Source organism: Ascaphus truei, chromosome 9 (genome assembly GCF_040206685.1).
Source record: "Ascaphus truei isolate aAscTru1 chromosome 9, aAscTru1.hap1, whole genome shotgun sequence".
NCBI classification, from domain to species: domain Eukaryota; kingdom Metazoa; phylum Chordata; class Amphibia; order Anura; family Ascaphidae; genus Ascaphus; species Ascaphus truei.
Genome location: NC_134491.1, coordinates 45,402,228 through 45,414,999, shown reverse-complemented (window position 1 = coordinate 45,414,999; position 12,772 = coordinate 45,402,228). Strand labels below are relative to the sequence as shown.

General features: G+C 44.9%; 1 protein-coding gene across 1 annotated transcript in view; it reads right to left on the bottom strand.

The window, feature by feature from the left end:
- LOC142503239 (uncharacterized) overlaps nt 1–6,908 on the bottom strand; it is a 26,674-nt gene extending 19,766 nt beyond the window's left edge. The window contains exon 1 of the mRNA XM_075615399.1: nt 6,821–6,908. Coding sequence (XP_075471514.1) covers nt 6,821–6,908 — 88 coding nt within the window. The remainder of the gene's footprint in view (nt 1–6,820) is intronic.
- Nucleotides 6,909–12,772: the final 5,864 nt, after the last annotated feature.

Sequence of the window (12,772 nt, the reverse complement as noted above, 5' to 3'; positions counted from 1 at the left end):
AGCCACTGATTGAGCCATCTATGCTGAAGCAGGGATATCCATAATCCATGATCTGTAGGTGGCCCCCGAGGACTGGAGTTAGCATGGATCGACCCACCTGTGCTGAAGCAGGGATATCCTTAAGACCTGTCCTGTGTGGGGTCTTGAGGACTGGAGTTGAGCCCCACTGCTTTATACAACAAGTGCTTTGAATAATTTGAATAGAGCTGAAGGTTTTCACAGTATAGGGAGGGCGCCATACCGCCATATTTACATTGGGCCATTGTTTGAAGTGACATCTAGGGGCCCGTACTGTGTATACCGTGAAACTTAAGTAAAAACTATTTGGGAGCCCAGTTTCCCTTTTTACTCTCAAATATTGGACAATAATTTACTGTGGGATTTGAATCTATTTACCCACCCTGCAGTATTCACTTATGAACATACCAAACATTTACTAATTATTAGACATTATTTACCCCGTCTATGCTGAGTCTGTTACATGCAAACGCTACTTGTGATGGAAAATCCATGCCCGTGGCGCCTGCGAGGAAGCTCCTCCTCCCTCCCCCCGCGTACACCTCCCCGGAAACGTACATATAAATAAATACCACACAATGAAGGTTTGGAGGTACAACGGCCGCGGCTTTAACTCAAACAGATAATGCACCCCAATAAGTGCCATTCCTGCAAGTGTGCTCCTCCCCTCCCCCCCGGGTAAAGGCTGATGGTACCCAAACCGTGGCCTACAAGATCCACCAAGCCGGGCGCCCCAAAGCCAGGCCGTTTAGCGATACTGGACCCCAGAGAATCACACCCACTCGCTTACCTGTTGCAGGGTAAATGCAACTAAACACGCAGGTTCTTTGGATAAGGCTTATTTATTTAGCCTTAAATTATACAGCACACAAAACAAAAATAGCTTTTCATCAGCAAACAAAAGAAAAATGGCTTTTTCTTCAGCAGATAAAACAAAACAGTTTCTCTTTAGTAGACAGTGTAAAAATAAGGCAGCTACCCTTTTCTATGCAGGAGACAGACAGTTCATAATTCATGTATTTTGCTAACAGACCTTGTATCAGTAATCTCTTCAGTAGCTTACTCCTCTCTCCTCAACAGCCAGCACCATGTGTCTACAGCCTGGGGATTTTAACACACCTTGATTAGCAGCTGGATCCAACTAATTGTCCTGAGGTTCCCAGCTGAAGTTAACCTAGTCACTGCTGCATTGCAGGATAAACATATGTCTGCCAGGCATATAGCTGGCGCCTTTTATTTACCCTGTCACATTCCTCCCCTGTTAGTGTGTGGCTGGGGCTACGCACGGCTGAAGCCCGACCATCCACTCCTTCTCTAGAAAAGAAGTCAGCATTTGCGTTCTCTTTTCCTGGCCTGTGCTGAATCTCAAATGAGAAGGGTTGGAGGGCCATATACCACCTAGTCAATCTAGTATTGGAATCCTTCATACTATTTAACCACTTCAGTGGAGCATGGTCTGTCACCAAAGTAAAATGGACTCCTGCCAGGTAATGCCTCAAAGCCTCGATTGCCCACTTTACTGCGAGGCACTCCTTCTCAATCACTGAGTAGTTTTTTTCCCCCGGGAACAATTTCCTACTCAGGAAAAGGATAGGGTGTTAAACTCCCTCAAACTGTTGTGACAACACTGCCCCTAGCCCTATCTCTGATGCATCTGTTTGCACTATAAAAGGGCTGTTGAAGTCCGGGCTTCTAAGGATGGGACCCTCTGATAGACACCTCTTTATGTCCTCAAAGGCTCTCTGACAATCCCTTGACCATACCACTTGTGTAGGGGCACACTTTTTTGTGAGGTCCGTTAAAGGGGCTGCCACTTCCGAATAGTTGGGGATGAACCGCCGGTAGTACCCTGCTAAACCCAGCAGAGAGCGTACCTGCGTTTTTGTTTGTGGGATCGGAACTTCTTTCAGGGCAACTACCTTGTCGGCTAGTGGCCTTACTTTTCCACCTCCCACTGCATACCCTAAGTATTTGGTTTCCGCCTTACCCAAGGCACATTTCTTAGGGTTGGCTGTGAGCCCTGATTCCCTTAGAGATTTGGGGACCGCTTTCAGCCTATTTAGATGGGCCCGCCAGTGTTTACTATAAATGGCAATGTCATCTAGGTAGGCTGCGGCATAAGTCCTATGGGGCCTCAGTACCATATCCATGAGTCTCTGAAATGTGGCTGGGGCTCCATGCAGTCCAAATGGCATTGTCACAAACTGGTATAAACCCATGGGAGTGGCAAAGGCTGTTTTGCACTTGGACTTTTCCTCTAAGGGTATTTGCCAGTATCCTTTTGTCAAGTCCAGCGTGGATATATATTCCGCGTTACCAAGGGCGTCAATTAATTCGTCCACCCTTGGCATCGGATATGCGTCAAACTTGGATACCGCATTAACCTTTCGGAGGTCCACACAAAATCTTACCTGGCCATCAGGTTTAGGGACCATAACTAGTGGACTGCACCACTCACTGCATGATTCCTCAATCACTCCTAAGAGTAACATTTCGTGTACCTCCTTCTCTACCAGGGCCCTACGACTTTCAGGCAATCTATAAGGACGGGAACGTACTTTTACCTCAGGTGCTGTCTCGATTGCATGTGAAATTAAGTTAGTTTGCCCTGGTAAATCAGAAAAAACATCATGGAATTGGGTCATTATTGCTAACAAGTCCCCTTTTTGTTCAGAGGACAACTGTTTACCCATTGGGATTTTATCGTCACTCACGATGTTCTCCCGTGGAGGCTGAGGACCCAAATCCGTTTCCTCCTCCACTGGGTGAATGAATAGAGACCGCTGCATCTTCCAGGGTTTCAGCAAGTTCACATGGTAAATTTGCTTACCCTTCCTGGACCCTGGTTGAGCGATCTCGTAATCCACATCACCTGTACGGCGGAGTACTTCGAATGGGCCCTGCCATTTGGCCAGGAGTTTACTCTCGCAACTGGGTAATAATAACATCACCTGGTCTCCTGGGTGAAACACTCTCATGCGAGCATTCTGATTGTAATGTCTCTCCTGACAGTCCTGGGCTGATCTAAGATTCTCCCTAGCAAAATGGCCGACCACATCTAGGCGCTTCCTAAGATCTAATACATATTGCACGGTATTCTTAGAAGGGGGCCGCTGTTCCTCCCAGGACTCCTTTAGGAGATCTAGGATAGCCCGGGGTTGGCGGCCATAGAGCAGTTCAAATGGAGAGAATCCCGTGGAGGCCTGAGGAACTTCCCGCACTGCAAATAGCAGAAAAGGGAGAAGTTCATCCCAGGCTCTCTTCTCTGAATCTACAAATTTCCTCAGCATCCCTTTTAGAGTTCGGTTAAATCTTTCCACCAATCCGTCAGTCTGTGGATGGTAGACCGATGTCCGAACATACTTGACCTCTAGTAATTTTAAGACATCCTGCATCAACTTAGCCATAAAATTTGTACCTTGGTCTGTCAACTAACCTGGGGAAGTCCAACCCGTGAGAACAGCTCCAACAACTTGTTGGCTACTTGCTTCGCCGTTGCTGTTATCAGGGGAAACGCCTCAGGATATCTTGTTGCATAATCAACAAATACAAGAATAAACCTGTGCTCTTTCGAAGAAGGTTCTAGAGGTCCTACCAAGTCTACCCCAATCCTCTCAAAGGGAACTGACACCAAGGGTAGAGGAACCAAAGGGGCTGGTTTTTGTCCATTTGGACTAGTTAGCTGGCACTCCGGACATAACGCACATAACATAGCAATATCGCTATGCATCCCTGGCCAATAGAATCGGCACGAAATATGGTCCGATGTTTTATCCCTGCCCAGGTGACCACCCCAAGGGACAGTATGGGCTAGAGTGAACACAGATTTAACAAACGCCTTGGGAATCAATATCTGTCTGGTGACCTCCCCTGTTTGTGTCTGCCTATTCACCCTATACAGGATATCATTTGATAGCTCAAAATGGGGGAATACTATCACCCCCTGTGCATTTAAAATCTGCTCATCAATTTTCACCACCTTGTCATACTGTCTAGCAAGGACTGGATCTTCCCTTTGCTTCTGGCGAAAGTCAGGGAGGTACAGGTCTGGTAAATCTCCAGGACCCATATCCCCCTCCCTCTGGCCATCCCCAGCCATCACTTGTGACCTCTGACTACTAGAATGGTCACCTTGAGACCCAGATTTCTGCAGCCAGTCCTGTTTGTCAGAGCGTCTTTGCTTCCGAGTCTTTTGAACCCGGTGTCTACTGGGAAAAAGGTCTGCCGAGAAGGGGAACAGTTTGCCAGGGTTCTCCTGAGCCATAGAAGGGGGCTCCTCATGAGAGACTGGAGCCATTAGGTCTGAAAAGAAAGGCCAGTCCCGGCCAAGCACAACTGGGGCAGGGAGCCAAGAAGCGACTCCTACTTCGAGGTAAGCCTCCTGCCCTTTTACCTGTAGCCGGATTTTGGCCGTCGGATAGCGTTTTACATCGCCGTGATACATTCTATACTTCATGGGGAGTCAAAAGAACACACGTTAGGCGGTAACAGTTCCTGGAGGACCAGAGTTTTCCCAGAGCCCGAATCTACAAGGGCCTGGACGTTTTTCCCCCAATCAGGGCTGGAAGTAGCCATAGCTTGTAATTTTCTCCAGTGAAGGCCGAGGCGACTGTCCTGCTGAATGAACAATCCATCAGTGGACAGTCCACATACCGGTGGCCTTGTTCTCCGCAGGCAGAACATGGAGAGGGTTCCCTTGCAGGAGGGGGCTGTGGATAGCGCTCCGCTGGACCGGATACTGGAGACAAAGCATCTGGTGGGTCCTAAGGGCGACATCCTCGGAAGTTCCTCTCATTTTGTGACGAGCCAACATCAGGAAGGAGATGAGAGTCTCGGCGGGGACCAGCATTTGAACTCCGTCCTTGCTGGAACGACTGCTCCTTCCGTTGGATTTGGCGGTTGCGTATGGACGGGCCGTAGGTTCCCCGTTGATCCGATCTCCCTCTTTGGGCGTCTGCAAGTGCCGGTAGAGTCGGGTCCAGGACACTCGCCTGCTGCTCAGCCCCAAGGAAGTTCTCCACGAGTCGGACCGCCAAAGCTAGGGTTTCAGCAGCGTGGCGTTTTACCCATGAGCGTGCGGAAGGGGGTATTATTTGTAGAAATTGTTCCAAAACCACCTGCTCAAGAATTGCCTCCTTAGTGCACTCCTTGGATTGTATCCAGCGTGTACACATGTCCAATAACCGCTGTGCGAGAACCCGGGGTCTCATCTTAGCGGTGTACTTCATGTTCCGGAACTGCTTCTGGTAGGTCTCTGGGGTCAGACCTAAGCGATCCAATATGGCGGCTTTTACTTGTCGGTAGTCCATTGCCTGATCTGCTGGGAGGCCCTGATATGAGGCCTGGGCTTCTCCTATGAGGAGCGGGGCCAAAGCAGTTGCCCAGCGATCTGTAGCCCAGCCCTGAGCTTCGGCAACTCTTTCAAATGTCAGTAAAAAAGCCTCTGGATCCTCGTTCGGAGCCATTTTCCTCAGGAGTATCGGGGGTCTGCTTGCAAGTTCTGGACTGGCAGACCCCTGGAATTGGGTCAGCAGCTTGGCCATTCGCTCCTCCTGTGCTGCCTGCTGCTGGGTTAGGAGCTGGTTTGCTGCTGCAATAGTCTTTCATCTCTCTCTGCTTGTAGCCGGGCCTGTTCCTGCATTAACTGTCCCTGCTGTTTGGTCTGCTCGCACAAAAACTCTTAAAAAAATTCTTCCATTTTTTTTCATTCTTGTGTGTATGTGTGTGTGGCCCTTTAACTGCAGGGGCCCTTCAAAATCCCAGCACTTCTTGACACCATATGTTGCAGGGTAAATGCAACTACACACGCAGGTTCTTTGGATAAGGCTTATTTATTTAGCCTTAAATTATACAGCACACAAAACAAAAATAGCTTTTCATCAGCAAACAAAAGAAAAATGGCTTTTTCTTCAGCAGACAAAACAAAACAGTTTCTCTTTAGTAGACAGTGTAAAAATAAGGCAGCTACCCTTTTCTATGCAGGAGACAGATAGTTCATAATTCATGTATTTTGCTAACAGACCTTGTATCAGTAATCTCTTCAGTAGCTTACTCATCTCTCCTCAACAGCCAGCACCATGTGTTTACAGCCTGGGGTTTTTAACACACCTTGATTAGCAGCTGGGATCCAACTAATTGTCCTGAGGTTCCCAGCTGAAGTTAACCTAGTCACTGCTGCATTGCAAGCTAAACATATGTCTGCCAGGCATATAGCTGGTGGCTTTTATTTACCCTGTCACATAACCCCAGCCATTACAGGGCTTTTTTGTACCATAGAGCCCCTGTCTGGCAAGGTTAAAGCGCAATTAATCCCCCCCCCCCCAACAGCCGTGATTAAGGCAACACACGCCTTGGAATGCCCACCTCAATTATGGCAGACATCAAAGTCTCTCCTTCATGTCCTTCCTTTAAAAATTTGGAGGGTGGGGAGGGGGGTTGGAAAAAGGGACATCAAAATACAACACAACAATGTAACACAAACCATACAACCGTCACGGTATCACACAAAACAAAGGGACGGGTGGGAACTTCTTGGCAGGGAGCGGACTGCTTTTCCGCCCTATACCCTCTTTTGAATCCCCCCAGCCCTGCCTCCTTCCCACGTCATACCATGATGCGGTGAGGAAGGTTGGGGGGAGCAGCGTGCTGTCCGGCCGCGCCACAGCTGAGGAGGAAGGGGGAAAGGGGAGCTTTGTCCCGTAGTTAGGTGCCCCATCGCCGAGGAGCTCCAGGCTGCTTTCCCCAAATTTTCCTACAATGTATCCCTGTTAGTTAAAGACCTGCTGCCACGTTGTTAACAAACCAGACTTGTACATGCCACATGCCACGTGTTGCTTGAAAGGTGGCGAATATGTTTCAAGATTGACTTGCAGACATTTAAAGCCCGACATTATCAGGGTCCTACCTATCTCATGGTTCCCTATAACTCAGTTTGCTCACTTTGATTAGCAGGTGAAGAACTGCTGACTGTTCCCACAACCTTTGTGACTTACTTTGGGGATTGACCTTTAATCCACGTGCTCCCACTGGAACTCATTGTCTCATCTGGTCCGAGATGCCCCCTTTCTGGAAATCTCTAAAAACAGACTCAAGACATCTATTTACCCAGGAATTTTATTAATGCCCCACTACCCGTGCTGCATTTAATACTGACATTCCCATTCTGTGTTTTGTTACATCTTATAGGTTTTTTTTATTTGTTTTGGTTTCTTTTACAGCTTTCAATGTTTTTATTATTTTGAATTTGTGACGCGCTTTGAGTCCCATTGGGATAAAGTTATTATTACGTTATCTCTTAATATGGTGAAATATGCTCTCCACTGCTTCCATACTTAAACCCTGGTGGTATCCAAAATGTTAGATGCGCATTTTAGAATTGGGTCCAGAACTCTGTCAGTGCTTCTCAAACCTCTCCTTGGGAACCTTCGCCAACACCAGATTGTGAACTGACACACAGGTGAATATACTTTATGTACGTTGCATTTCATTAGAAAGTTGGCCGGTTGCCCCAGAAACCTGCTCTGACCTCCTGGGGAGAGGGGAGAGAACCACAGCTCAAGGAGAATTCATTCTAGGGAACAGAAAATTGACACTTCAACCTCTTTTGCTGTAATTATTATTCTGAATCTCCACTGATGGTAGAGGTAAAGAACAGGAGATGAAATCCTGACAATTTGTTCTAAAGGTACCATTATCACCACATAAACTGTGACTCAGTGTGACCGTATCATGATATCAGTCCATAGTGAATCTAAGAGGCCACTGTTGTAATCAAACCCAAAAAGCATTTGTATTAAAAAAAGGCCAAGCACATAATCACTACATTACACCCCTAGCAATAAACCACAATTGTTGAAAATGTTTTGCGGTGTGAAAGAGCCTAAAATAATATCCATAAAACAATAGGGTTCAGAATTATCAGGTGAGTTTTACTGCATACGTGTGTGCACAAGGAGAGAGATCAAACCCGTTCTCTCTGACAAAATGACAACTGGCAGTTCATTTTATGCACTGCTAGTGAAAAATGCGCTTCTCGTTCTGCGTCTGTTTATGACTTTCCAGCTATGTTGTCATTCATTTTTCATTAAATAGTGTTAAAAGTATTTTTTTTGAAACTTTGACATCTTTGAATTAGTGTTCAACAAAATAATGATGGTAACTCATACACAACAGAAAAAACTCTTGTCAATTAGAGAGATAAAGTGTTAAGGCGAAATGATAAGAATTACATGGTTATGGGAGCTGAAAGTGAATTACAACTTTCTCATTACTTTCTCGCTTTATTGTGTGGATTATTTTCATGTCATTTGCCACAGATTTTAATGGATGTATTATAATGTCTTGTCATTCCAGTGGAATTAACGACGGAATATTAGTTAAGAATACGTGCCCTATATTTTTCTCTCAATAAATCCGAATTAGTCCGTTTTACCTTTAACCTTTTACCTTTATCCTTTTACCTTTAACCTGGACTTTGTTGCAGTTGCCATGCCCTTTTAGGAAGCAGTTTAACACAAGATTTAGGAAAATCCCTTCTCAACAATTTATCACAACATGCCAGGAACCTACACTCCCAAAAGGTATGTACTGTTTGTGGAGATATGTACATTGTATGATATGGCAGAATTTATAGAAGGTCACTTATATTAAACAGTGTTATAATTAATAAGGCAATTTGGAGGGGGGCCCTCATTCCCCAGCAGTGCGAGTTATCATGTGATGTGACAAGGAAGAAGTTGTTCTCCACAATATGGCTGTTGCTTGTTGTTAAGGTTTGTAGTTCTCGTTCAAATACTTTACTGATTTATAAACTCACAAAGATCATTGCACTGTAGCTTGAGGCGTTGCAAATTAAGCAAAGAGGAAAATATATCTACAGACATTTCCTGATTGTCCATCAAGGTCAGTGGTCCCAGAAGGGTTAACCCTTGGGGTTTCCCTTGATTTGGCTGCCACATTATCAGGGCTGGCATTCCAGGGGTCCATGACATTGTAGCTATAACATATGTATTTGCTCCTTGTCTAGGGGAGATTGGGTTCTGCACTCCGGTGACTATCTGAGCTATTATCTGGCTGTCCATCAGTGACTAGGGTTTCCAAGTGGTTTCTCCAAAATTACTGGACACAATAGTGAAAGGTGCGTCATGCACGACACACACACACGCACGCACGCACGCACACACACACACACACACACACACACACTCACACACACACACCTCTCACCTTTCTCCACTCCATGATGTTTCCTCCTCTCCTTGGCCTCACCCCCAGACTCTTGACACCACCTTTTGATTGGCTGATCCCCAGCAGCAGCCAATCAGGATGGAGGAAGCTGCCCAGCCCCCTAGCAACAGCCCTGCTCTCTCCCTGGTCAGGGAAATGCCACGGTCCCTCAAGCCAGTCAGGTCACTATGTCCAGAGAGGTAATACCGGACACATACATGTCCAGAGAGGTAATACCAGTATACACATACACGTCCAGAGAGGTAATACCGGTATACACATACACGCCCAGAGAGGTAATACCGGTATACACATACACGCTCAGAGAGGTAATACCGGTATACACATACACACCCAGAGAGGTAATACCGGTATACACGTACACGCCCAGAGAGGTAATACCAATATACACATACACATCCAGAGAGGTAATACCGGACACATACACGCCCAGAGAGAGAATACCTGTATACACATACACACCCAGAGAGGTAATACCTATATACACATACACGCCCAGAGAGGTAATACCGATATACACATACACGCCCAGAGAGGTAATACCTGTATACACATACACGCCCAGAGAGGTAATACCTGTATACACATACACGCCCATAGAGGTAATACCAATATACACATACACATCCAGAGAGGTAATACCTGTAAACACATACACGCTCAGAGAGGTAATACCTGTATACACATACACGCCCAGAGAGGTAATACCGGCATACACATACATGCCCAGAGCGGTAATACCGGTATACACATACACGTCCAGAGAGGTAATACCGATATACACATAAACGCCCAGAAAGGTAATACCGGACACATACACGCCCAGAGAGGTAATACCGGTATACACCCTCACGCCCAGAGAGGTAACACCTGTATACACATACACGCCCAGAGAGGTAACACCTGTATACACATACACGCCCAGAGAGGTAATACCGGTATACACATACACGCCCAGAGAGGTAATACCGGTATACACATAAACGCCCAGAGAGGTAATACCGGTATAAACATACACGCTCAGAGAGGTAATACCTGTATACAAATACACGCCCAGAGAGGTAATACCGGTATACACATACACGCCCAGAGAGGTAATACCGGTATACACATACACGCCCAGAGAGGTAATACCTTTATACACATACACGCCCAGAGAGGTAATACCTGTATACACATAAACGCCCAGAGAGGTAATACCGGTATACACATACACGCCCAGAGAGGTAATACCGGTATACACATACACGCCCAGAGAGGTAATACCGGGTGACGCAAGCTTTGGCCACAAAGTTCTCAAAAATTTCTAAGATAAGAATAACATTGAGATCTGTGTGGTTTAGTGTTTCCTTCGCTTGAAAGTTTTGGTCTGTCCTTTGTGACCACTGACCATGTTGGACGGACAGAAAAGGTGAAAACTTAACCTCAGTTCGCAGATATTATATTTTCCTGGAGTCCAATAATGGCAGTGGTCACCTTTCTCTTTCCCTCGCCTGTTGACCTCTGTAAGTTATATTTTTCAGCTTTGAGTGATGCTGAGACTAACTTCAGACAAAGAGAGCACCCTAATATAAGTTGAGCTACCTGCAGGAAGAACCTTTTTTTTGTCCTATGTATCAGCAGGGAGTGGGATTATCCCTTCTGTGACCACTGCTATGAATACACTCCCAAAGATTGTCAGCGAACAGAAGGTAACTTTTCACTCTCATGGAATACAAAATATCAAGTAAAAGTCACTCATCCTTGCAAATTAGGTATTTCAAATAAGGCAAAAAGGCACAAGGAATGATTTTAAATAAATATTTTGTTCAGGTAAAATTGGACCAACATTTCGGTCCCTTTACGGAACCCTAAGGGTGATCCCATAACAGGACCAAAACGTTATTCCAATTACCATGCACCATATATTTATTTCAAACCAACCCTTGCACCCTTTTGCCTTTTCTTGTACCTAGTACATGTATACTCTTATGCTGGGGAGTGATTTATTTGGGTATGAGGTATATATTCTTTATTTACTCAAGAAATCTATCACCTTAACCATTAGGTATCTCAAATGCCTACCAAGGATAAAGTGATGGTGCTGAAGGATAAACAAGTACTCCGTCAGGCCCAAAGAGGTTCATCTCAAGGGAAACGGGGGAGGGAGGGGGAGAGGATAAGAGGGAGGGGGGGAAATCCTGTTACTGATCCAACAATATTAGGGAGAAGCCCATTCATAACGGGTTTTGAATCCTACTGTATGTTACCAATTTCTAGTGGAAGGAAAGAAAGCCCCCTGAGTGCACCAAGGAGACCACAAACCCGCAGTGCTGAAGTGAAATCTATTTCTGTTTATGCCTAAAACAGGATTTTATTACAGACGCTGTGTTCTCTTGACAAAGAATAACAGACTCGTGTGCTGCTTCCCTCCCGCCCCATATACATATATATATATATATATATATATATATATATATATATGTATATATATATATATATATGAGGGTTGCTCATGTAATGTGAGCATGAGATAAAAGGTGGCACTGTGTGCTCATTTGCATGTCATTTCCCAGAATCCCTTGCTGCAGTGGAAGTGCTGTGTGCTGGGTGATAATGGTGAAAGACAGGATTGCAGACCTGTCTAAGACATGCAGCAAATGAATATACAGGAATATTTACAGTGGCTATATATATATATATATATATATATATATATATATATATATATATATACATATATATATATATATATATATATACAGTATATATATGTACAGACAGTACTGCATATATAATAAAACAAACTCCTTTACAGTGCTGTGCTTTCATTCCTTGTCCACATCAATTCTTACATTTTTAATGTCTGTAATAGCTGCATTTTGCACACCCCAAGAGAAATAACGGGCATTATAATACAATGTGCAAGTTTTTAAATAATTTTGTTGGCTCCTAATCCGGATTCCAATTACATTTCAAGTAGTTTTCAAGCCGCAGTCCATCTTAGCTGACATTTTCCCTGCTTAGAAGAGCAGCGCCCTGACCTGTGTATAGCACAAGTCACACAAAAAGAGCCTTTTATGCATAATCCACAAAATCTCCTGCGTGAGGAAATCCTCGTGTCCTCAATTCTGTCTATTTAACAGTATTTTTGCTCATTGTTAAAAGCTAGCAGCAAATGGTTATTTCTCATTGAATTGCATCGTATAAATATTTGTTGCCCTTTTCAATGTGAACAAATTGAGTATGGCCTTTAAAAATAACAGCTGTATGTATTTGTATAGTCCAACAGTGCCGCTAATTGAGCATTGTAACATAGTGTATAGTTTTATACAGTGCTACTTCACTGTTGGTGTATGTTTACAGATCTGTCTACTCGTGCGCAGCAAAATCATTGTCTAGGTTTGATGTAAAATGTAAATCTGTCTTCTCACCGTATGAATGGAAACCCCAACATGTAGCGTACCTTGGATGGTATTTAGATGTACAGTAGCGTACCTTGGATGGTATTTAGATGTACAGTAGCGTA